Source organism: Mastacembelus armatus, chromosome 18 (assembly GCF_900324485.2).
Source record: "Mastacembelus armatus chromosome 18, fMasArm1.2, whole genome shotgun sequence".
In the NCBI taxonomy this organism is placed as follows: Eukaryota; Metazoa; Chordata; class Actinopteri; order Synbranchiformes; family Mastacembelidae; genus Mastacembelus; species Mastacembelus armatus.
Window position 1 is genome coordinate 14,199,101 of NC_046650.1, and position 27,138 is coordinate 14,226,238.

Consider the following 27,138-nt stretch of genomic DNA (forward strand, 5'->3'; position numbering starts at 1 on the left):
TCAACCAAAATCTTTTCAGCTCGATTATTTGGAAGAAATGGTCAAGCCTGGATAGACGTGGTGCTGGGCAGGCTTTTCCCCTCATCACATCAGTGTTTTGGCACGGTTGAGTGTGTGTGCCAGAGCTTAATCTGGTTTTGCCAAGCTTCAAAATAGTTAAAGGAAACAAGTGAAAGTTTTTCTGTATTTAAGAAATGTGAATTTTTCCTCAATAGTAAATTTTAGAAACAGATGGCTTTTCATGATACAACATATGCTGCATGAGAGTGGCTCTGAACACTACTTTGAATGAACTTATTAATATTTTTGGCATTATTATTTTTGCAGCGCACAGCTGAATAGTACAGCATCCTTTACTCACTGGTGACATTAAAGAGAATATTTTGAACTTTTTCTTAATAAGAAAAATTAATTAGAAAATCCTTATTGTGACTGTGGTTTAATCATCAGGAATTCAGTGATTTACCTTCATGTTTGTTTGCAACAGTCATTGACAACAGACCCCAGTGAGGAGAGAGTTGCATCTGTAACAAAGGACATTAGCGACAAGGTTGGTATTTTCACTTCATAGACAATTATCAGTGCATAGTCAACTTTTAGGAAATGCTGCTCACTGCACTAAGAACCAGGTTTTGTATATAAGAACATTTCAATCAAATTCACCATAGACAGAGGGGCATATTTAGAGTTGGTGTGTTAGTTTTTACCATTAGCTCCACATATGTTGTGAAACACAGGACTGTCATGAATCTTGTCAGTGTTGTCTTCTAAAGTTGTTGCTGTTTGTCTTTTCACTGTAGGAGGGTGACAGTCACTGTAGACTTTTCCTCCGCCTCTCCCCAACTAACCCTTTCACTCCTACCCCATTTAAGGTTTGTGGGTCTCCGTGTTGTGCTCCCCACTTGGCCTCTCTGTGTATGTCTGTACAGCTGTGTTACGGGTGTGTTTACCATCACGTATGCACTGGATGGTTTTTAAACACGCTGTACGTGCAAACACTCTTGCCTGTCCTAACACCACCTCTAGCTGCCTGAATTCCTTCAATCTGAAATCAGAATGTTTTGTCCTTCACTTTTTGTCATTTATAAGAGAATCAATGCTCATTCACTTTTGATATTTTGCTTGATATCTTGTTCGTAGACACATTTTAAAATAGACAATTTCTAGGCAAATGTATGATTTTTTAAATAATATGTAGTAAGTAATAAGCTCAATCCAGCGAAGCTGTCTTGTAAATCAAGCATAAGCCATCTGTTGATTACATCCACAGCTCTGATGCACCTTTCTGTCCTTGTAAACCTTACATCAAATTAAATGCCAAGATAAATTCTTTCCCTTTACATTTCACTAATAAACTATTTTCGTCAACTCAATCTGTGGCGTGACAGCTGGCAAAGCGTGAAGCAGCAAAGGCATCTCCCACAAGTACTGTCCTCCCCCTGCCAGTGGTGCCCCATGTGGGAGAGACTGATACAGACACACTGACAGACATTCCTGGCAGACCCACTGAGGTAGAGGAGGAGAACGAAGAGGCGGAGGAGGTGGAGGATGAGTTTGGATACAACTGGAGTGAGTTCAGTTTTTCTCTTTCTCAGGGTACAGTTCAGCTATGACTAACTGTAAAAAAATTGCTATATATTTGGGCTCATTTAATTTCACACTGGTCTGTCCTGAGTTAACATGGTTTAAAATGTACAATGCCTAATATGGAAAGATATCAATGTGACATGTGACCAGTCTTTGAGCACATACTCCAGGACGTTTTGCCTAAATCAGTAGAGATGGCATGTTTATTTCCTTGCTGCAGCATGTGTTATCTCCTATCTGCCACTAGAGGTCCCCCAAGTTACATATATTTCTTGCCTGCTCATAAAATCCATTGATATTGTTCAATAAAAGTGTATGTATCACACCAAAACCTGAATGACTCCATGTCCCAATTAAGCTATTAACATCCTGCAGATGCTGTAAAGTCAAATGTAAGATGAATGCACTGCTTCAAGGAGAATGGGTCATATTCAACTCCAACAACTAACATAAAGGACAGACTTCCAGCCTCCAAACACCTGGGACTGTGGAGAATATGTGTGTGTGTGTGTGTGTGTGTGTGTGTGTGTGTGTGTGGTAGAGAGAGACGCAACCCATCCTACAGAGATAAGATTGATGAGGTTGGGCCCAGGGAGGTGAGTTGTGGAGATTAGTACAGGACTGATGGTTCAACAGTGGCAGAGAGCCCAGAACAACAGGAGCCCATTGGTCTGAACAGTGGATATCTAACACACCAAAGACAAGAGAGGTGGTGAGAAGGGACTGGAGTGAGAACAACATAGACAAGATTGAGACAAATAGATAACACCAAGGCAAAAAAAAAAAAGAAAAGAAGAAGAAGCAGATTACCATTTACTTGGATATTACAAATTCCAAGTACCTGCGTCTTTTATGAGCAACATGTCATGAAATGATACGAAGGCCCAGGATCAAGACAAACCTGGCACTACTCAGCATTACTGTCAGCTTACATCTGTCTGCCACAACATCATCTGCTTCTTTCAGAGAACATAATCCAGCGGTATGGCAGCCTCCCAGGTGTCCTACACATGATTGAGCTGGAGAAAGGCAAGGCAGGCCTGGGCCTCAGCTTGGCAGGGAACAGGGACCGCTCCCGCATGAGTGTGTTTGTGGTGGGAATAGACCCCAATGGGGCGGCTGGCACAGATGGACGAATGGTAGTGGGGGATGAGCTGCTGGAGGTGAGATGTGTATTGATCTTGGGTCTCAAGTGATTAGCTATTTCAATTTTCAACACCTATTAAATTTAGATTTTTTTCAAGGAAGGTGTCATGATTTTGGGATATATATTAATGTTAAAGTGTGTGTAGTAGTCATGCTCTAATTTGTTATTGTTTCAGATCAATGGGCAAGTTCTTTACGGCCACAGTCACCAAAATGCATCTTCCATTATCAAGAGCTCTCCATCCAAAGTCAAAATCATCTTTATCAGGTATACACCAGTTCTTCCTGTCGAAGAAACAAGTTTCCATGGCAACTGTGGAGCACGCTTCTAACAACAGCCAAAATTCAGGTCTATTGTAATGCCATCAAAAATCCAGAAGAGGGCCCCATTGTAATTCACTAGAAGGGTGTGCATTTGAAGGTGAAGTAATGCAAACCATATAAAATTGTGATTAGCAGCTTCTTCCACATCCACATATGAAAAAATGATTTTATATTTATTCATATTCTTTCACTAATGCACAATATTTTACAGTAACCTAGTCATATTAAATACAACTTTATTCTGCCACGGTGCAGAAAAACTGCTCATGGCTGGAAAATGTTTAAAACCTATTGTTGAACTGAACACATCAGGAAACAAGTACTTTATTTTTAGAAAAGCATTTTGCCTTGTCTTTTTCTGGTTAATATGCAGCAGCATTTTCAAGTGGCAGCTGAAGTTATTATATAATTTCTTGTAGGATAAGTAAAGTGTTTTATATACCAACTGCAAAACCAGCATCCTATAAATGTATGTACGTATGGAAAGCAGTATGGATATTGGACCAGCTGATATATTACCACAGGCCATTGACTTTTTAACCCTCCTCTTTAAAAAAACTAATCTTCTGCAGGATCACACTACTTAACCTTCTGCTTCACTCACATCCCTTTCTTGACCTCTTGAAATAGACATGGTAATCAGAACATGTAAATCACAGCTCAGCTGTCAAGAAGCAGAGAGCAAACAATTTACTTGAGTTATGACTCTGAAACAGGAACACAGAGGCGCTGAACCAGATGGCTGTGGGACCTGTGAGAGAACCTGAGAGAGACACAGAGGAGCCCAACACTGAGGTACGACTCTGCCACACACATAACACACATGTTGCACACATGAACAAGCACTCTGACAGACAGACTCACGGGGATGAGAGAGTTCCAGCTCCACACAAGCTTTGAAATACTCACATACCACTAGTAGTATCATCGGTCTAAATTTATATTATTTCATTTTACCCTGTGTCATGCTTCGTAATTGTTTTCATATGTGTATGTTCCTAAAAGTCATTTTGCGTGGTTCTGGAATTCCCAAACTCCTAGGCATGTGTGTAACTCCCAAGACACCCAGAAACCTCAAACACTTGTGTAGATGCTCAAAGTAGTGTGCTGTACACAAACACACACACTTTTCCCTTATTTACTGTATCAACTACTGTCTGCTTACGTGCAGCTGGAAACTACTGCTGGTAACGGTGATGCCGACACTTCAAAATATGTCCATCGTATCGTAAAGGTGAGATACATCGGATCCCCCATACACATCACACGCACTCACACACGCACATACACAGGGCAATCCTGTTCTGTTGGACCATCAAAATACAATAACGAAGAGTCTTGGAAGCAAGGAAGTAATGAGGGAGCTGTTTACAAAAAAGTCAGTGGAGTGTGCCAGAGAAAGACAGAGGGGGCAACACAATCTAAAAAGTTGACAAGAAACAGAAAAGACAGAAAATTGTCAAATAAAAGGGTGAACAGACATTAAGCGAACGGGAAAAGAATAGCTCCAAAGGGACGTGAAGACACAGTTCACCCGAGTAATAAAAGAAGCATCGGATTTTTAGCTGTCTGTGGTGTCTATTTTCCCACCGTACACTCATCAGGCACAAAGCATTTAAGAATATCACATCAGCAGAATAATTCAACAGCAAATGTGAAGCTCTTTTTCAAATTTCCCTTTTGATACTTTGAAACACCACCGATAAAAAATCATTTAGCTCCACTGTATTTGTGATACCAGGAGAGGTCTCACCAGGGGATATTTCAGAATCTTACTAAATAAAACTGAAAATATCTGCATGACTAGATGCCACAGGGGGTAATTGGAAAAACATGCTTTTTGTGATTCAGGTGAGCAGACACAGAATGAGAAAGAGAAAAGGGGAATTTTGCTTGGAAAGCTACAGCACCTGGATGGGACCCTCTTCCTGAAACCATCCATATGGTGTATAAGACAACAGGGGATAACAATACACAGCAACATCTGGGCAGCTCATAGATATGAAGACACAATCATACAAAAGATCAGAAGTAGGCTGCAAGGTGAAGCTGGGGATAATTATCTTTCCGGAGATAATTGTCATCAGTGATGCTTGTTTTCAGTAGCTGGTGAAGCTCTACATCTTTGCACTAATGTTGTTGTTCACTAATAGGATGATGGAGGACTTGGGATCACCTTTGTCGAGGGAAACACTGAGAGTGGAATTGAAATTCAAAGCATATCCGAGGTGAAAGGAGACACAGGCAAAGTACGCAGTAAAACAGAGAAAACAATGAGTTGTTACTGTATATAATACAGTTCATTAGGGTTTGCTAATAGTATTGCATGTTGTGCTTCATGCAGGAAGACTGTATGAAGCCAGGGGACAAACTCCTGGCTGTGAATGGTGAATCAGTCCTGGGATACACTGTGGAAAAGGTACATTGTCTCTGGAGATAAAGTGCAATGCTTTCCCGTTTACCTTTATCTTTTTATCTGACAATAAATAGGATTTGTTGTTGTGTGTTTCTTATTTAGAAAACCAAGCCAGCCATGATGGAGAGACTGAGTCTGATTAGTAATGCTAATGTCTTTTAGGTCAATTCTCTACTGAGAAATGCCAGAGGTCCAGTGAAGCTAACCTTCAGTATAAATGAGACCTGCTCCTCCTTCTGCTCCTCTCCACAGTCCAGCTGCCAGGACAGGGGCTGCTCAGCTGAAGTCGTAGTCAGTCCACCCAGCATGTCTATCACCGCCACAGCTATTCTGAGTCAAACAGAGGCAGAGGCAGTCACTAGTGAGTCTTGCTGCAATACAGTTACAAGATTTTCTTTACTTACTTTTAATTAAGCAAGATAAAAGTATGACTTTTAAAAATAAATCATAGATTAAGAGGTTTGCCGTCTTAAATAACTAATTCAATTTCCTCTTTAGAAGATGATTTAGATTAATTTTTTTTTTTTACATTATAGCTCAATTTGCTTACTTTTTTTTTTAGGTCCAAGTCGCTCATCCACCCCTTCCACTCTGACCTGTGACCCGACGACCTGTCCCATCATCCCCGGCTGTGAGACCACCATCGACATCTCCAAGGGCCGGACAGGCCTTGGCCTCAGCATTGTGGGGGGCTGTGACACCCTGCTGGTAGGAAAGCCAAAAATCAATATAAATACAGGTCTGCTAATGAAGCTGTATCGGTTTACTAAAGAGCTACTGTATATGATGTGAGGGGAATAACGTCAGCAGTTTGAAGTTACCAGAAACATCCCTGGAGAAACAAGTTAACTGTAAGACTCCAAGAATGAGTAAATGTCTCGTGACTGTACTTTAACAGTTACCACCCACTTTGACATTTGGTGCTGGTATAACTTATGTTCGAAACAGCCTTGGTGGCTTAGGAATGTAGGAAATGATGTTGTCACAGCCTTCCTCCTCTCAGCCCTTCTATTCTGTCTGCTCAGCCAGGCTATGGGGGAGCAGCTCTTTGTTTGGCCTCGGCCACAGCAGACAATATACAGCCCTGGAATGTAACCTCTGAACCCTAAATGACACTCACACTGGAACGCAGAGAAAACACGCTGGAAGTCAGCAATACACACATTTTAAAATGTTTTTATCTTCCATTATGGTTCTTGTATGGTTACGTCACCATTTTCCCCATCATGCCCTGTACCCTTATCACTTCCTTCATATAAACACTTACTGGTCTCACTTCAGCAGTTCCTTTCCACCACCTCCTCCTGTCTTCTAATTATTTGCTTTCGTTTCTCTCTCCCCAGGGGGCCATAATTATCCATGAAGTCTATGAAGAAGGGGCAGCCTCCAAAGATGGCAGGCTATGGGCAGGAGACCAAATCCTAGAGGTGTGCTGCAGTATAATGAGCATGACATATGACCTAGATAAAAAGAGGCTGAACATGCTTCAATAACTGAGACGTGGCTGCTTGAGGAGTTTCATCATGAAAGCTTGAGTTTCTACGTTCAGTCAAAGATCAGATCGTTTTCTTCCACAAAGCTGGGTAACAAATGAAGTTGACTGTGGAGGCTGCAGATTGTGCTGCTGTTCAGCTGCACTGCACAACACAGAGAGCTGTTTCTGTTATGCAGCTGAGCCTCATTGATATAAATGGGGTGGATCAAGAAACACACACAACCTTTCAAAGCGAACAACTTTTTGCTGCTAGAGAGGAAATGTACTGAAGAATGAAGTGATTATTAGCGTATAGTAAAGGAGAGGTAAACATTAGTATGAATCCTGTATGTATTGTGTGGAATGACAAGATAAGTATCCCAGCTCAGGTTGGATCTGCACTCCATTTGACCTCATTCTTTGTCACAGAAGGAGGGCAGGGGCGGAGCTCAGGGGTTTAGTCGATGTGAATTGAAAGACACACATACACACACCCTTATGACTTAATTGCCCTCACTATTCATTTCTGTCCCAGAGTCAAGCTGTTGTATTCAGAAAACAGGGTCAAAGAGAAGGACTGAAAAGAGCAGTTTCCCAGTCCACAGTCCACAGTGATGCCATTAGCTGCTATGGGAAAAATCCTTTGCATGTCCATGGCAAAAGTTAATGGGGTATTTCCCTCCTTTAATGTGGTTAAGAAAAAAAAAAATAGACATCAATCCTCAAACTGACTCGCTGAGAGTTTTGTGGGAAAACCGTTTCACTTTAGTGCAATCTAAGTGTTCTAACATCACTCCATGGTTTAAGTGTTATGACCCAGTGTCCTGATTTCTCAGCACTTTTGAGGTTCCACAGAAAAAAATGTGACCTTGCAGAAGAAAATTCTCTTTTAGCATTTTTTATAGTCCTTTGCTGCACAGACTTATCAGTACAGGAAGAGGACTTTACTTTTTTTAAACTTATTTAACTGCCCCAAAATGGATATTTGTCACTTAATGGTTTGTACTTTTTTTTGGAATTTATTAAAAGTGTGTAGCATTTCTTATACTGTTTCTTATACTGCTTTTGTAAATATGAATGAAATGAATATAAATAACAGCTGTAGCCTCTTTAACCTTTATCTACCTTGTTGTTCTCATTTAATGGAGCCCACTGACTGATGCAGTGGTGCAGCCAAATGTTGGTGAAGTGCACAGACACTGACCTCTCTTCTCGTCCACCCACAGGTGAATGGCATTGACCTGCGTTCAGCCAGTCATGATGATGCCATCAATGTGCTCCGGCAGACCCCACAGAGGGTTCGGCTGACAGTCTACAGGGATGAGGCCCAGTACAAGGAGGAAGACCTGTGGGACTCGTTCACCGTGGAGCTGCACAAGAAGCCGGGCCAGGGCCTGGGCCTGAGCATTGTTGGGAGGAGGTGAGAGAGTACACAGTATTATTGCAATGCACGATTTAATACAATGCAGAAGGAGCTGCATGTATGACAGGAGTTGGTGCAGTGGACTCTGCAAGTTGCTTTTTGGATCATAGTGTTAGTCAGAGCAGCCAAACTATGAATTTAAATAATTTTAAGTAGAAGGTGGTAATGGTAATCTATTGAATATAACCAACTGTTTTTCTTCTTAAATGCAGATCACGGGACCAAAGGTGACCCATTTTAAAAACCCTTACATAGTGTAGAAATTATGAATAGAGGCTGTAAAAATAACGAGTTTTAATATTTCACGACTTCATGCAAAACCATATGTAGTCATAATATGGTACCCTGTATTTGTTTTTATCATCTTTAGAACCCATGAAACCCCGTTTGTAACTACACTTAGGTCCCAGGGAAAGGTAATGTGTTTGATGTTTACATTTAGATTCAGAAGAATTCTCCTTTTCCCAGGTGACATGTCTGTGAAAGAAGAAATTGGTGTTGTTGCCTCTCACAGCAGGTCATGATTGCAATTGTAGCTAAAAAAAAATAGCTTCAAGCTAGAAAATAAGGTGAGTATAGAGGAAGAACATCCTGAACTGTCAGAGATAACCTGAACACATCACGCCAAAATAATGGTCCTGTCTTATAGCCGAATGCCTGTTTATCTGGTTGGGTTACTAAGAGCAACACAGAAAAGAGAAGTGACTCAGCTCCTCAGCATGTTTGTGTGTCAGTCAGTTTCAGTGGTGATCCTGACCTCAGTGTTCTGCCACACACAAGCTGTAACCAAATGTTTTATGCATATAGGAATGTTGCTCCTTATGGAGGACGAGCTACAGGATATGAGCTGGGAGAACTGTGAACCGTCTTACACATAAACGTCAACTCAGTCTCTGGCAGAGCACTTCACTGGTTAAGGCACACATGGGGAAAAAGGCCTGCTGGTCTAGAGACCAGACAGCTTGCTGCTGTCAGGTCTGTGGAGTGTGGTGACTGATCTCACCTTTGGGATAAGCTTCAGGAATGAGTTATGCAGGCCATACATGCAGCTGAACTGCTGATTATGTCTATTTATGTGCATTTCTGTATTGTAATAAAATGTCAGCAATGTCTGGATTTGGTAAAGCGTGTAATTGTTTGCACTTAACATATCTGGGTGTATTTTGAAGTGTTTATGTCAGATTGTCAGACAAGTATAAAGCATAAACTGCAGGGCAAACAGTCTTAAGTTGTGATCAAAGGTTGAATAGATTGGAGAGAACCAGGCAGATCAATTAATGGAGTTGTAAACCTGACTCTGGCACAGTGGTTTTGCTATAACAGTGGAAAAACAACTAAACTGTTCAATAGGATGGAAAAGGCAGTGACATAAGAGACAACCTAAAACCCTCAGCCACAGCTAAAATGGAAAGCACAAGCTAGCAGTTAGTGGTGAGGAGTTGTGACAGCCAAGTACCTCTGGCATTACAGCCTGAGCTGGATTGAGTTGCCTTTCTTCACAGATTCTGCTTCTGTCAGTCTTTATCCACATTTACGGAGCATAAGTCATCAGCTTCTCTGCAGTTATTAAATTACAGGTCTCTTCCATCTTGGCAGATAGTCGAGCCTCAAAGCCAGAGTTTGGCCAAAGGGTTAAAAGCATACCTGGTGCTAAGGCGGGGCAAGCAAATCATCACACCTGACTTAGAGATACCTGTCAATCAAGCAAACACTTCTCAGAACATGCTTCCCACAAAGGCAGGCAGTGTTTGTCAAAAATCAAGAGTAATTAAATAAAATAAGTTACAGATCTGATAATGTTTTCCACATGTAATTTGTACTTTTTGTGCCTGACTGTCTAGTGTTCAGTTAGCATATACTGAATCCAAGATGGAAAACATTTATTGAGGTCACAGCTGTTGGGGGGGGGGTAAACACTCTCTTTGCTATTAAATATTCCACTTTACAAGCTGTTAGTCATGGTTTTCCTGTGAAGCCAAACTTCAGTAGAATTCCATTGGAAAAATGTGAAATTGCTGGATCAATGGAATATCATTAATTTCATGTTCAAAAACAGAACTTTGGAGAATGATTTGATTAAGGTCGACTAGCACAGAAAAATTCAGCATGATCCCTGACAACACACAAGCAGTAGTAGCAGTGTTATCTCACTGTCAGGTCTATGTCTTTCCAACTTTCCCACCAGGAATGACACAGGAGTGTTTGTGTCCGACATTGTGAAAGGAGGTTTGGTGGACACGGACGGCCGACTGATGCAGGGTGACCAGATCATGTCAGTCAATGGTGAGGACGTCAGGTCGGCCACTCAGGAAGGTGTGGCTGCATTGCTCAAGGTACGTTCACCATAGGCCTCATCACAATAAAGCACAGTTAGTGACTGAAGTATATGCTTTAAGCTGTGTTGAACAGCTGAAGGAACAATGATGTTGTGCCTTGTGTTGTAGTGCTGCATGGGGCCTATAAAAATGGAAGTGGGGAGGTTTAAAGCTGGCCCCTTTCACTCTGAAAGACGGCTGTCTCAAAGTAGTCAGGTACTGTACCACTCGTTTATCTTCTATCATGGCTGAATTTAATCCAGAAAAATGAAATTGCTCTTATCTACTTTTTGATACAAAAAAGGATAGTAAAGGAGTTGAATGTCTTGTTTTCAGATGAGTGAATCAGGAAGTTCCAAGATGGCCTCTCTGTCATGTTCAGAGTCTGGAAACCTTCCTGGAGACCCTGATAAACTAACTAGGAGTCAGGAATGTAAGCATTGCCAGAAGCAATATTAATCCATGAAGCATACATGCGATGGGGAAACCTAATATTTGCATTTTTACTTCCTCGCAGCTTTGGAGCATCAGGACACCAGAACAGTGGAGTTCACTAAAGGTCCCAAAGAATCTCTGGGTATTAGTATAGCAGGTGGGGTGGGCAGCCCACTGGGTGACATACCCATCTTTATCGCCATGATGAACCCTGTTGGCCTGGCTGCTCAGACCCAGAAGCTCAAGGTATGATTTCTTAGTAAAATCTTGTTTGGCATTTAGCAGAATACAACATAAAACATTTTGAGTAGATGTAATTCTTGAGTGGGATTCAATGTCAATGTCAACTTGGAGCAAATCCATTCCCACTCAGTTTACTCAATTCAAGAATCTCAAATCAAACTAAAGGTCAAGAGCCTGCAGCCTTTAGCGGTGACCTTCTCAGTTAAATGGCAGGGAAACTGACAACTGTAGCTGTGTGACGCAGAGTGGAGGAGGACAATAGGCATAAATCTCCCACTCCTGCATTCAGATCATTAAGTCGAGAAAGGCTCATTGAAACGAAGAGGGGGAATCCTGAATAGTATATTCATGGTGCTTTATCTTTTCAGCCAGAATGACAGATGAGAGTGCTGCATAATGAAATCACTGAGCTGAACACGAGCATAGTTTTGCTTTTGTGTGGTGTGGCGAATTCAAATTTCAAATAGCATTAGCAAATGTTTCACAGTGTCTGTCTGTAGAGTTAAACTCAACACACAACTTCTCACAGTCATTGGGGCGGCGTCCGGAGGTTGTTTCATGTCACTGTAAATACAGTACCAAAATGATTATTTACAAAATGTCATTGCCCCCCAGTTTATACAAAAACTACAAGAAAAGCAAAACTACGCATGTGTTTAGCTCAGTAGTTTTATTATGTCGTACTCTCATCAACACAACTCAGCACGGATGTACTATTCAAGAATGGACAGTGTGTCATGGTATGAATAAGTATGATGTGCAGCTGTGATGTACTGGAGGACTTTATGCGACCTATTTTTATAATTGCATTGAGCCCTGCACTGCTCTTTCAATAGTGGCGCTGCTGTACTGATACATATTCATACTGGTGTTAGCAGAAAGGAAAAATAATGTTTTCTACCCAAAAACGCATGTGTTGCAAACATGGAGCGGAATAGAGCTGAGAATGTTCACACACTCAGTTTCCAACTCAGCAACGAAAGTGTTCAAATCCAGCTTCGCTGTAAAATGTGCCAAGTTGTTTTCCTCATGTCATCCAACCTTTTAAGTTGTGCTAAATTCTCTCTTTCCTAGATTGGGGACCGAATTGTCAGTATATGTGGAACCTGTACTGAAGGCATGAGCCACGCACAGGCTGTCGCTCTGCTGAAAAACGCCACGGGCACAATACAGCTGCAGGTCCCACAGACACACACACACTGTTCTTTTTAGATAAAACCTGCAGACACAGTTAGATAATCTGCAGATACTGTATTCTTCAGTCAAAGGCTACCAGCGGCAGACTTTGAAATACCATAAAACCTGTCTTCTTCATCCTGCCCTACCACCTATAGTCTTTATCTTGTCAATAAACAATGTCTAATCTGTGTGTGTCTGTGTGTGCGTCTGTGTGTTTGTGCGCGTGATCACGCACCTGTAGGTGGTAGCAGGTGGTGACACAAGTGTGACGGGTCCCTCTCAGGAGCAGGCGTCTGGAAGTCTCACACCCAGCTGTATTTTCCAGGATGACCTCGGGTATAAACTGGGCTCACTGTCAGAATATGTTGCTGTGTCAGAACAACCATCTTCCCTCTATCAGTGTGTCGATCTAAAGGACAGTAAGATAATCAGCAGGGGGTGGTGACTGTCACAAAAGTGTTTTTCTTTTTTTTGAAGACAGCAGTCTGACATTTTTGAATAAACATGAAAGAGTCTTAAATTTATTTTCACCTGCTCCTTTCATTCAGTCATGGCGGTGATGATGGCTCCTGCAGCAGGAATGGAATTTAAATTCTTTATGCATCTCATAGGAGAGAGGGCGTTCACTCTGGGTCAGGATGATTCATTGACAATTCAGCCCAGTAATTTCCATATATTCCCTGTCTGTCTCTGTTTCCACCAGCCCACCTCAGTATAAGACCATCACTCTTGAAAGAGGACCAGATGGACTGGGGTTCAGTATTGTTGGAGGGTATGGCAGTCCGCATGGAGACTTGCCTATCTATGTTAAAACAGTTTTTGGAAAGGTAAGTGGGGCAAGTTGCAACAGTTTAGTTCTGCACAACTGACAGTGTGACATGAATCCAAAGCCTCTGTTGATGCTCATGTGTTGTGTGTTAAGGGAGCAGCAGCAGAAGACGGGCGTCTGAAGAGAGGAGACCAGATAATGGCTGTTAACGGGCAGGCTCTGGAGGGTGTCACACATGAAGAAGCAGTTGGCATCCTGAAAAGGACCAAAGGAACTGTCACACTCACTGTTTTATCATAGACACTCCCAGCACCCGCTGTCTTCACTACACTCCTTATTACACACCCAAACTTAATCAACATCAACAAAGACTGAAACTTAGATGTAGCAACACACCTTGCAGGTGTGATTTCATATCCAACAGAAGTCTCACCAGCAATATTTCACAACTGAACGACTGTGTTAAAGTCAGCAGATATTATCTGTGAAAACAGGCCCACTGACATATGAATATGAACCATACACTGAAAATCATGAGGAAGCTTGTTGCTCAGTGTAGCTTTGAACACTGGGATCCATGTAAGCGTACTACGAATAGACTTACATATATGTCACGATAGGACCATCTGTCACTAAAACAGTCACGTGAACTTCTCCTAAAATAATATGTAAAGTAATGACATGAATTCAAAATGTAAGGTCATCAGTTTGATAGTTGTAATGAGTTGCATGAACTTGAGTTTGTAAGTATTATTAGAAACATTCCACAGCTCTGAATTGAAATGTTCACTGGACACAGGACGTTTTTTAAAGAGATCACCTTTAGCAATATCAGAATATTTCTACCCAGGAGAGCCATTTGTGAAGAAATTAAAAGATTAGCAGGCTGTATCTAATGGCTGGACTAGTGTCTTTTTATATTGCACTGTCAACAGATTTATCATTCTTTGAGTTTATTGAAAGGCTGCTGTAATGAGTGTTAAGCAGGTCATGAAGTCACTGATGCTTTAACAAAAGAGCATTTTAAGTGTTGAAGATGCTGGTATTGTAAAATACACAGCGCATTAAAGATTTTTTGAAGGGGAAATTGTGAAAAATGTGGTTTGAGTACACACTTGTAGGTGTGTGTGACCTACTCATTGAAATATAGTGCTGCTAAAGCTAATAGATAAAGGTATTATGTCCCAGTATTAACTTTGAATGTTCACGTCATGGAAGTGCAGAGAAAGTGGTGAGGATGAGTGTGAGACTAGTCAGTCTTATGATGGAGCTGAGCTTATTTTGACTTTACCCAAAACAAAATCATCCAGTGTGTAGTTTCTGAGGTTGTTATGCATTTGTTTTGTGGTGTAGCTCCAGAGGAAGCTGTCTATGCTCTGTCTTATCACCTTAAATGTGGCCCTAGTACTGTCAGAGTGATAGTACTGAATTTATTCACACTGAATTAAATAAAAGTGACCTTTGGATTCAATCAGTGATTTGTTTTTTTTTTGTACTTTACTGTTATCTGGTTGACAGCATTCCTGTTTCAACAGAGTCTTTTACAATAAACTAAAATAAATATATGAGCTTAAACACATGCCATCATTAAATCCACTAAGTAAACCAGCTCATCAAACCCCCAGTCTAATGACCATAAACTTAAATATACCAATATAATGCAATTAAATCAATAATAGTCACTGAGCATTGTGAAATACAGGGCAACTTTCCAACTGCAGCAGCTGTTCATCAGTCTAACTGCTCCTTACTGAACGCTTGGATTGTTGCACGGTATCACATCTGCCATGCATCGCTAAGATACATTTATGATCGAGAAGATAAAAGCAATTTACTGACACTGGAGGTCACATTTAAATCAACGGTGAATGGATCTAAGTCAAGCAAGTTTAAATGAAATGTACATGAACAAAGTTTTACAGATATTTGATAAAGCCACATGGAACAGCATGTATGGTCTTGCTTGAACTGACACTGCTGTCACTTGAGACTTCATAAAGCCTGCATATAGAGACACCGAGCTCTGCATTAAAATATGGCACCCCATCTGTCTAACAAGCACAACTGCTTCACAGTCTGTCACATAGTTAGTGTGAAGTCTCAGACACTAAATCCATTTCCTAAGTCGGTTTAGAGGAAACATGGGGGGCCACCAATTAATCACACAAGTCAAGCAAGACCTTTGAAGTCCTTTGTCTAATGAGGTCAGGGTTTGTTCTGATTTAGTGGGCTGTTAGAGAAGAACACTGTGGTACCTTTCAAAAGTACATGCACTCAACCGTTTGGTGACCTCGAGGTCAAGACCCAACACTGCTACCTGCAGCTGCTGCTAACTAAACCACAAGCTAGCTCCCGCCTGCACTCGACAGCTGAGCTTTCTGAGCACCTGTTGTTTTAATGGCCCCGGTGGGTTTAGAGGTTGAAAAGCCTCCCTCTGGGTTCAGGAGGTTGCTGGGTGGTTTACACAAGGCTTGTCTGCACAAGCCTTTCAGATGTGAGATCTGATGTTACCACTGCGTCATGCTTGATTTGAATGTGGGCAAACGGTGTAATATTTCTGCGAAAATGGTGCCAAGCAAACTTTCTTGAATGAACTGAATGATCACAATCAATCAGGCCTCAATGCACATATTCACAGGATATTCCCATGAATATGACCTTTTTCTTGTCCTCATAAACAAGAGACTTTTTTATGTCCTGTTCCATACAAAACATCTCCATAACAAATGCGTCTGACCCAGCGGCTTTCCATTCAGCCTGTGAAACAAGCTCGTTACCATCTGTTTAACAACTCAATATTATCATGAGACTCATGCCAGCGCCGCACTCACTATCAAGAGGTTAAGCAAACAAACCTATAGTTGATCGGCCCATGACAACAGCAAACACAACCTAATGACTGGCAGTAGGGGTTTGCTGCAGCAGCTCCTTCCATCACCCCAATGACTCTAATGTGTCCAGCACTTGGTTTAAAGACTCTACACGTGTGAAACTAAACAAATTCCCATCCTCAGCTGAACTCTGCTAATTAGCTCATTTTAGCACAGTAACATTACTATTTAGCTGTACATCGCAGATCCATTAGCATAGCACAGTTGGTCAGGATCACTGACCATATAAATAAAGTGAGCATTTTGTCACTACTCGTGTTTTTCTAACCAGCTTTGAAAATAATGAACCTGCCTCGGCATCTTAACCCGTCACAGTGAACACATTTAGCCTCACTTGGTTAAACAACATCAATCATCTCCTGACTACCTGATCCATGGGTGGAGTCATGGAAAACAGTGTGCTATCTTTTGCATGGATCAAATATCCCTTTTACATGATATGTATCTCTATATCTTAGAGATCAGACGGCCTTAAAATGTCATCTTTCTAAGCCTGCACGCACAATGAGACCTGCTCCACAAACTAGCAAGTACAATTACATTTCCTGTGTGGGGATTATTTACAATTGCTGCTTGATAAACACATTACTGAACTCGCTATTCACCAGCTTTGAAGAAAAGAGATACTCAGAAAGGCTTTTAAAGCAATCATTTGACCTCTCTGCATGGTGACAGTATTGCCCCAAGCCTTAACTTGTCTGTCAGAAAGATTAACACATTACAGGCAAGTACAATCCTCTGCATTGTTTGATTCAACATACATTTGTTGCTCTTTAACAACCCTTCCTCTCAACACCAGGATATAACTGCAGACGAACTGGGTGGTAATTGTGGATGACAACATAATATATCCACTGATGACAAATATGTCAAAAGCCAAGAACATTAATCTCAATGAATATTTCTATCTTGGGTTAATGCATCTCAAACTGGTGTAATTAAATGACTAATAAAGACTGGAATGTCGGGAAGCAAGTCATTATGCCAGTTCCACATTTTTATAAGATTAGTACGTATGATTAAACTTTATTGAAGTAGTGATTAATGATAAGTTCTGACAGAGAGAAAGAGACTGATAAACAAGTCTTCCAACTCAAACCCAGGATGAGAAATAATTGCTCGTAGAATGAACAGGGAATGAGTCAAACACTTTAGCATGACAAATTTTATCCTACATGGCATTTTCTTTTGTTTACTCATGTTTACATCTCACTCTGGCATCTTGTTCGCAGAACACATAAAATATATATATATATATATATAACTACCCTCCCTTATTTAGATGGTAACAATTATGTATTTTTTTGAGTAAACACCCAAGATACAAGCAAACACATACTTTGCTTTTTTCATAACCCAACATTATTCCAGAGTCATACTTTGAAATAGGGAAGCTGGAGGTTATTGTGATTTACTGTGAGGTTTCCATTCAAGGATAGCTACAGCTCAGCACACAGTCCTGGGAGTTAACTAAAGCAGCAGTGACATCATGCATGATCTGATTTCCTCCTCACCTTTACAGTGTTTGCACAAAGAGGAGTGCGATGGCTGAAGCTCACTAAGCAGTTTTTAATGACTCATCTCATACAGTAGAGTACAGTCTCTGTCTGACTGTCTGCCTGATAACAGGAAGCTACTTCTGCTTAAGGCCACTGCTGGTATGAAAGAACGTTTTTCTGTTGGTATGTTTGCATTTCAGTTACAGCTTCAAATTACATCTCCGCAGCTCGGGCCCGATAAGGCAGAGTGTGTAATCAGCACTTTATGACCTGTGTGTAAAGTAATGCAGTGACACAGTCGCTGGGAAATGTTTGCACAGTTGAAAGTTGAAGAATCACCTTTGTTTGCCTACGAGAGGTTGCACATGTCCGACCTTGTGAAACGACACGGGACTGAGACTGTTCAACCAGAATTCATCGACACAGAATATAGACAGACACTGACAGCCATGCCAGTAGTGTGGCTACGAAACAGCAGTGTAACATACCAAAGGTCTCGCATAGACACTGCAATGTGCTTGTACCACATTTGTTAATGGCCTGTATTATTGACTGCCAACTCTCTGCACCACTGGTTTAAAAATAAAGGCATCCTATTGATTTAAGGCAGGATGGAAAAATGAGCCAGTGATGAAAAGCCATTTATGCCTCTGGCCCTCGCTGCTGTTTGAGCCCATTTCCATCTTCATTCAGCAACCTGCTTGTGCCATTACACTGAAATGAGTGTCACATTAAATGACATACCATAAATAACCTTTTTCTGAAGGTGGTACTTACTTTGAATGTCTAACCTCTGATTCATGTCCAGCTCCTTTTATTATTCTGAGAATGACATTTTCAGAGTCTCTGTCATCAGTCCTAGAGTTACAACCTGGGCTTTAACCCCTATTTAAGACTGGGTTACAATCACTGTGAATTTGAAAGAGTAATGATGGTGGCGTGGGAGGGGAGGTGGGCAAGTTATAAGTCATTTGAAGCTGTCAGCGCTTGACAAATTAGAAAGCAGCTCTGCCATATTCCAACCGATTGTCCCAGCCTTCTACAGTCACATTGTTCCTTTCTCTGATAACGCTGGATGCCAGATAGTTTGGGCAACAGTTTGTGGATTTCAAGCTTTAAACAGGTGTCACTGTGTCCAGTCACTGTGAAACAGCTAAAGAAATAAGTACTGTCCTACCATCTGACCTGCCTCTGTCTGACAGTCGCATTACTCTTAATGTCCTAAAGCTAAAAGTAAATGGTCCAATAACCAAACGCACCTAAATGGAAATATGTTAAATGTCTCTTCAAGATGAATGAAACAAGTTGCATGTTGAGAATGCTGTGCATCAAACATGCTGCATTTTTAAAAGAACTACTATACAAAATCAAACATGACTTAAAAACGTATGATTGCATGAAGCACTGAGTTGTGTATGTCTCTGTATACCTGAGACAATGTCAGCAGCCTACGATGCATCATCACACTGAGGCTGTAGGGTATTTGTGGGGAAAAAAAGAAGAAAAAAAAAAAACTTTCCATCCAACTTGCATGAACCTGTTATTTGAAAGCATCTAAACTGATTTATGATCTCTTGATAAGTTGATCTAGTTTCCTACAGGCAAGCAACAGAGGTGCTACCACTCATCATCATTTACTTCACTAAAATCAGATTAATTAACGCTGGTGGATTTTTTCTAAGACAGATAGTGAAACTGGCCCAGTCAGTGTTGCTGTGAAAGTGATAAAATCAGCACTTTTCTGTTTGTTGACTGCAAGTGAGCTGCCAGCAGGTATGGCTGCAGGACCACGCTTACACATAACATAATTCAGAGACGCTTTTGCATAACTTGACAGACTGCATTTCACCATGGTGAGAGCAGCCACATACACTTCTTCAAAGTTTACATTGTGGTGTGTATAGCAGCATAATGTGTTGTGGGTTGAAACGGCAGAGCAAGATTGTCATTATAACATCTGCTCTTGGTTTCTAATCATGTTTGACTTTCCAGTAGATCAGAGAAAAAGACAAATCAGCAAGACGGATCAAATCACACCAGAAGTTGAAGTGCTGTGTGAACAGAAACTGTGCAGCTCACATTACTTTCATGTCAGTGAAAACATGCCCAGTCAGTGCAAAACTCCACTGGGTACATGCCGTGGTAACCACCACATTATATAGAAGTAATCCTCCAACATTTACAGTGGTATAAAATGAAGATGGAATGTCATCATCCCAACGAGAAAGTCTTTTGTAGAGGCTTGCTGCCACACATGTATCTTCCCACTCCTTTCAGCAGTGGGCTGCAGTGGAATCCCTGCTATGCTGCACTCTCACCAAGGTCCAGAGATTCCCCACGAATTTTGTTTGCCAACCGTGAATACAGACAGAGCTAGTAGCTGCAGTGAATTATTACTTTCCACAAACCATATTGTTACTATATTGTATGGGGAGAATGAAAAGGAAGAATACAGCTGTTAACACTGTTAAATATGATTAAAAACCAAAAAAACAAAGTGATTATTTTCCACTTATCGTTGCTACATGCAACTTGATGAAACCCGAGAAATTTACCAAGGAAGGCTGTGGGATACAACTGCAAGCCCTGGAAAATGCTAGTAAGACATTTCTGTAAGTTGGCAATGATGCAGCAGGTTTAGAACTTTTTTTTGTTCATCTCCTCATCCTTTTTGTGTAAAAGGATGAGGAGATGTTCCTGAAAGTCATTAGTGGAATAACACACAGTCCAATGGGTTTATGGTTTAAAAGGCCAGAAAACCCGTCTTGCTTTTCCAGCACTTTCACCCTATCAGCATCTGCAATTTGGCTGCAATGCTCAATGAAGGTGGGGACAGAACATGTAGCCATCTATCTACATAAGCAGACAAGGTGTCATCGAATGGTGCACCAGTGGTTCAAATGATGATCCTGTACCGAGGCAATCATTAACGCAGCAGCCTGAACACTGTTAAGTCAGCTATCTGTCTCTGCAGTTGCTCTTCCGTGTGTTTTAAAGCTGATGTCAGCTTGGTTATTCTGTACTGCACTGCACTACTGACCATGCAGGTTAACCCTAACCCTGCACCTGCAAAGCTCTATTATTAAAAACTACCTGCACCACTGATGACTGAAAAAGGAAAAAAAGACAGTAGGTGAACCATGGCACTGTAGTACACTGCTGTAACCCCTCTCTGATGGCAGCAGTCTCCTGGGTCCTATCAGTAACAGCCTGCTAAGAGGCTTTATTCTCCCCCCAGCACAAAGAGCTGTCTGTTAGGGCAGGGACGCATCCCAGGAGTCAACTGAGACAGGTGGCTATCCCCACAGGGTATGTATGTGGGGGCTGGGATGCTGAATGCTGGAGTAATCATAGACATGTCAAGACAAAAGCGTGGTGTTAGTTCAGTGGTATAGGTTTCAAACAGCTGAATGCCTCTGTTAGATGTTTGCCGGAGAGAAACATCACAGCACAGCAAGAAAACACACAAAAGCAAAGCAAAAAAAAGAAAAAAAGAAAACGCTTTGCATTAAGATGACGCCAAATATGAAATGGATCAAGCCATTAAACCCAAACTCAAAATCGACCTCTCTTATGCGTGCCCACTTTCAGGTAGACTGGGCCTGATGGTAACTGAAGCTATCCAAAATTACAGTGCCATGGTGGAAAACATCCAAATCTAGCTCAAGTAGAAATGATCTTGTGTTTTCATTGAAGCTCTGGATTTGAATGAAGGGGCTTTAAGAGGGTGCCAAGAAAACCTCACTAGTTTTGTGTCCAAATCCCCTCCGGATATTAGAGGCCTTTTTACCTCTTAAACCAAAGCACTTGAGTGAGATCTTCAAGGTCCTGTTACACCAGTTTTAAGATGCAGAGGGAGGGAAGGGGCAAGTTTTGAGGTCAGTACTTGGATGGCCTGGGAACCTTTGTCCATCCCTTAGTGGTACCACGCAGGAAAAGATGATTTTATTTTGGGTTAACATCAGAACTGAAATGTGAATCCCAATTTGTGCCACATTTTACCACATTAGGGCCAAGTACAAGACCTACTTTGTGTGTTTGCTACAGTAGAGCTGCTGAAACAGGCTATGTTGCATAGAAATAAGCTGAAAATGACAGCAAGGAATGTGTCTTGATAAACCAGAGTAGTATTATATAACAACACTTGCAGTAATAAACAACCGAATGTTTAAATTTTGAAATTAAATTCTAATTGCATAATAACAGTAATTACTTCAGTGCCATCAGAGAACCATGGGAGGGTCTTGCCTTGCAGAACAGTGATGGAGGGAGTGCAGCAGTATGTGTTCTTTCCCAAGAGGATCACATCTCTTTCCCAGAAGGGATGACAGTTTATGAGAGAGTGTAGACAGAGCAGTTAGGAAAATGAGAATCCACTGTGACAAGAAAGCTGCAGTACCCTTGGTCATCTTGTGCAGTAATGAAAACAGAAGAGTGAATTTAAGACATCACCCAGAACTCCCATGAGCTAAAAGTAAGACTGTAGGAAGGGTCTTATTCTGATTGAGACAATACTTACTGAGTTAGGAAATTCTACAGAATTCTTAATGATAAAATAAAATACCTAGAATGAACGCAACGAATGTGATCCACGTTGTTTCAGATTAGTATTTCAGATTAAATATGACATGCCCTTTGAACTGCAGCAAAACTGCTTCACATGCACCACTTAGGATCATAAAATAATACAATCCTGTAGACAGCTCCAGGCAGACAGACAAAAATGAGCTAATATCAGATCAACCTTTCTTGCCTTCTATGGGTCAATCAATTGGAATGCTTTCCTGTTCACTCTAAACTGCTCATTTAGCCTGAATGGGTGTTCAGGGAGTTACAAAGCACTTATCTATAGGGAAATATTTTCATGTTTTCATGTTTGCCAACCAAAGAGCTGCCCCAGCACTGTGCTTCTAACGTCAGGGGGTCATCTTGTTGCCAGGAAACACTTTGAAAGAGTTTGACCTTTTGGCTTTACATTGTGGGTTAAACTGTTTCTCATCTATTTTGGTTATAATGAGGAAATAATTAGTGTGGGAATATCCTGATACGGTGTCTGTATCCATTTTCTTTCACAAGACAAAGGCTCAGACATCCCAGAGGCAAATTGGCACAATAGCTGAAATAATCCCCCTGCAAACTTCAAAGCCACCATGCTAACACACATTTCACTACATGACTCTCAACTTCACTGTCAAAGAGCTATGAAAACATTGAAAAGCTCTGACAGGGTCAGTGCCTTCTGTAGAAAACCCTTTGATTCCTAATATAGTAACAGAAAGGCTTCCTGGCCTGCATGGAAAGTGGAAAGGTGAGTGAAAAAAGGGGGTTCAAATAGGACAGGTGTCTGTTTTGTGCTCTCTATCTGCTGAAGGATAAGGAAAAGGCACTCATCACAGAGATGCATCAGTCACAGCCAAGGAGTCTGAATGTGACTCAGCAGATCAGAAGGCAAAAAGAGCAACGGCAAGAAGAGAGAATACAGAAGGTAAGGAGCTGAAGGCTCACCCTGTCCCACCTGAAGACAATCCCATACTGAGCTAACAGGTTTGTTGATGATGCAGCCTGCTCTTTCTGCCAGTACCTGGACAGCCCTCATAAAATCCTTTAACTTACCACCATCATACATTCCACCAAACTGGACTTTACGTTGTACACAACACACAACCTCAATTTTTTATGCAGCACTACACACAACTCACTTCTTTCTCTTTAGCACAGTGCACAGTACATTATTTATTATTGATTTGCTTTATTCTAATTAATTCTTTCAGACTAAATGTATGATCAAACTGTGTATCAGAGTGGCTTTGGGCTAACAGATTCACTGTTACGCTCTTACCCGCACTGTTCAGGTTCTACACAATGTGATGATTTAAACACTGCCAGCAGTAAGTAGACTGAAGATAAAATACACTGATCTTTAGGTTAAAGGTTTAACTCTTGTGACTAATGATGACTATTAGCCAATCCTTCCTTCCTAGCACAAAGGGCTGCAAAGGACATTCACGCAAATACACCCTAACAGTTGGGAAATATGTTGACATTAGTGGTGGTCACAGTATAGCTGGTTCCACCAGTTTCTGTCTTAAATAGGAAATTATTTCACAACCAGTCACTGCATTTGCATTACTCTATAATTAGCCTAATAAGTCAATATGGTGAGGCTTAGCGTTGAACTGTTTTATATCCAAAAATGTACAGTTTCATTCTTCTTTCTGTGAAGAACATATCATACGCTGTTCAGTCTTTTATGTTTGCACCTTTATGCATTTTACTCTTCCATTTAAAACAGCCCTGTATCATTAAGCTAATGTTGCCTCTGCCTGTTTAGTTCAGTTCTGTGAGCGTCACTTATGTGACGACTAGTGTTTAGACGTTCTGGAGAGAATGTGTATGTTTGGACTTGAAGGTTCCCTGAGCAACACTAATGACTATAATGACTGTGACGTACTTCGTTACATCCCATGAGATTCCTAAAATAGTCGAGAATAGATCTCATGGACTGATATGTGATTTCTATGGCAGTAACTACATTTGATAAATAATCACGTATTTCTTGTGTTTGTTAATTACCAAATAAAACAACAACTATGAACTATGAATGGAATACAGCCTGACAGGCCAGGAGGGTACTCAGTTCTCAGGCAGTCCACTTTCTGCATCTGAGTTTCTTAAATGGCTTCTCTGTGATGTTCAGAGAATATTCTCAAGGGTTTTTTTTTTTTTTTTTTTGCACTAATTCTGGGCTGAGTAATCTAAGAGTGCTTGGACTGCCATTGTTACAGTCTAATATTTGCCCTGATGGAAAGGGCAAGTGCAGCAAAGTTTCACACGACTCTAGAAATGACCCACAGACCTACAGCTTGGCAGAAGGCCAACGGAGAGCTCCTTTATCTCCCCAAAACCGACATGAGGTAGACACAGGACTTCCACTAGTGTCATAATGTAATCAGAATGAAGTATTAGCTTGGTCTGATGTTGAATGTTGTCAATTCAACAGCAGCTGTGGCTAACCTTGACTTTCATTATTTTTCCTAGACAAAACTTGATATTCATGCTATGGGACAGGCCTTATTAAGTTTTCCAGTTTCATAAATCTCCCAACATGGAGCTCCTTCTGTCTGGGAATGTAATAAAGCTGCCATGGTGGATCTAATGTGTTATATCCATCACAAGTTCTAGCAAGACTCCATAGCACATGGGGCCACCATAAACATTCATTCTCAAGTCAGTCATGCTACACACACAACTTCCATTTTCCTTAATATAACTAACGTCTCTAAAGAGTTCTCCAGTCTTTTAAAAGTTGGTGGAAAACAGAAGTCCAGACAAAACCTGCATCTCTGACTCCTTTAATCTCCTCCTAAAATCTCCTCCAGTAACACATATCCTTTATCCTCATTTGGTAGCGCGCTGACCGTTTCACAGACAGTATTGGTTTCCCTTGATCTTGCAGCACTGGTCCAACCCCACTGCCTAATTTGTTAATGGGTCCCTGCTGGAAGCTGCTGCCTTGACTGTTGGGTGGTGTGATTACTTGTGCTCAACTGTGGTAACTGGAAACTAACTAAAGAAATGAATAAATCAGTATTTTGCAGTCTGCTCTTAAACACAGTGGTATGCAATTGATTTTCCTGCTTCCACAAAGCCTTTACATAACTAACTATAAACTGTGACATGGTTACATGTACTAAGAAAATAAGGATACAGATGCTTCGATGAAGGACAGTGCCACAAAACCTGTGTCAACTTGTTCCCCCTTTCAGGTGTAAAACGTACACTTACAGTGGCAGGCAAAGGCCTAAAATGCGACTTCTGTTCATGGGTAGTGTACCATGCAGCTTCTCAGGAATTCTAACTCAGACTTACTGCAACCTAAACTTGCAGAACCTGTTTTTTGCATGTCCAATTATTTCAAGGCCACCAACTTCAGTCTCAACATTTTCCCTAAAGGGATATTAGCTCTCAGTCAGTCAAGACATGGTTACATTTGTTGAGACATGAAGGTCAGACAACTTTTGTAGTTTTAACTGAAGTGCTGCCATTCAATGCTCTTCGGTTTAGTGGCCTTACTCTGGTTCAGCCTGACAGGGAGCTTAAGCTTGTCAAAGCCTCTGGGAGGCAGAGATAAGGAAGCCCAGCATAAAACCAAATAAAGCTGCTTTTGCACTTGTAGTGAGACAGAATTATGCTTAATGCGTCTGGATAAGGTGATTATATATGTCTGGAACGAATAGAACACTTAAAGTGTATTCAGACAAATCTGTAAGAAGTCTTAAATTGACTACTTTAATAATCAGGATAGTTTAGAAGTTATTTCACATGCTAGCAATATTTATGAAGGACATGAAGAAAAATCACTTCAGTGTTGATGTTATGGATAAATTACTTCCTTTGGATTTTGTAGTAAGGAAAGTCCACAGCACCAGATTTTTTAATGTTGGCATAAATACTGTGTGGAGGTTTCTGAAAGGTGCTGCAGGAGCTGGTGCAGAGAAGTTTGAGATGAGGCCCTAGTGTTTCTCCTGATGTTAATACAGAACAGTGTCAGCAAATTTTTACTGGAAGTGTTTTTCTGATATCCCATGGGACTCATTTCAAGGTTTTCTTGTACATATACAATAAATCAATCTTCAGCAGCTCAGGATGTTTCAAGCATAACAGCAACAACCACATATGGAAAATGTGCCACGTTATAACTCAGCTAATGGCTACAGCATGGAACTTCTACCAAAGGAGACATTGTTCTTTAGTTAATGCATATTAAAAAAAGTAATGTCAACATCAAAATTAACAAAAGAATCAACTTTTTCATGCGTATTTAAATCTTTTAAGGTCTAAATTTTACATTTTGGGGTTTTAAACATTTTAAAGACCTATGGAAATCATCTTTGGTTATAAATAATAGCTCTAAATAAAATGGGAACCTAGAGTAACATGAGACAGCTCTTTGGACTACTTGAAGACCAGTCCAGCACGGCAGTATTTCTAACGGCATGTCTGAGAAGTAGTGAGTACCTTGCCCCATGGCCACCTCATCATTTGCAAGCCAAAGAGACCAAGGCTCTCATGTTCCCTGTAATAAATTTCCCTCTAGACTGTCTGGAAATGCCATTATCATTGGATAAAAAAGGAAGCTTGTGAGAAGCTAAAATGAAAATAACATAACAGAATCAAATATTTCTGCTGTGTCATTTTCGATTGGAGATACAGTATTTTAAAAAAATCACTCGGTTGAAGCATTGCAGGCAGATGACAGATACTCTGTAGCATTTGATAACATCCTAAATTCTCCTCCGTGACAGTGCTTGATATGCCATAATAACTGGCTCTCCTCTGCTATTAGCTTGGCAATTTTAAGAAGCTAAAATAAGCAGCCATTTGCCACATTGCTGCCAGGTCTTGTGTTCAAAGGAACGTGACATGGAGTGACAGAG

General features: G+C 40.9%; 1 protein-coding gene across 8 annotated transcripts in view; it reads left to right on the forward strand.

The window, feature by feature from the left end:
• mpdz (multiple PDZ domain crumbs cell polarity complex component) overlaps positions 1–14,785 on the forward strand; it is a 40,807-nt gene extending 26,022 nt beyond the window's left edge. For 6 of the 8 annotated variants that reach the window (XM_026320012.1, XM_026320031.1, XM_026320065.1 and 3 more), the window contains 21 exons: positions 488–550; positions 801–872; positions 1,389–1,569; positions 2,554–2,750; positions 2,910–3,001; positions 3,774–3,852; positions 4,229–4,291; positions 5,211–5,306; positions 5,402–5,476; positions 5,636–5,834; positions 6,036–6,181; positions 6,817–6,900; positions 8,174–8,367; positions 10,556–10,703; positions 10,815–10,901; positions 11,022–11,118; positions 11,203–11,366; positions 12,438–12,542; positions 12,784–12,878; positions 13,246–13,369; positions 13,465–14,785. In XM_026320012.1, coding sequence (XP_026175797.1) covers positions 488–550; positions 801–872; positions 1,389–1,569; positions 2,554–2,750; positions 2,910–3,001; positions 3,774–3,852; positions 4,229–4,291; positions 5,211–5,306; positions 5,402–5,476; positions 5,636–5,834; positions 6,036–6,181; positions 6,817–6,900; positions 8,174–8,367; positions 10,556–10,703; positions 10,815–10,901; positions 11,022–11,118; positions 11,203–11,366; positions 12,438–12,542; positions 12,784–12,878; positions 13,246–13,369; positions 13,465–13,611 — 2,508 coding nt within the window. In that variant the 3' untranslated portion in view covers positions 13,612–14,785. The remainder of the gene's footprint in view (positions 1–487; positions 551–800; positions 873–1,388; positions 1,570–2,553; positions 2,751–2,909; positions 3,002–3,773; positions 3,853–4,228; positions 4,292–5,210; positions 5,307–5,401; positions 5,477–5,635; positions 5,835–6,035; positions 6,182–6,816; positions 6,901–8,173; positions 8,368–10,555; positions 10,704–10,814; positions 10,902–11,021; positions 11,119–11,202; positions 11,367–12,437; positions 12,543–12,783; positions 12,879–13,245; positions 13,370–13,464) is intronic. The other 2 variants (XM_026320048.1, XM_026320039.1) reach the window with 2 other exon arrangements.
• Positions 14,786–27,138: the final 12,353 nt, after the last annotated feature.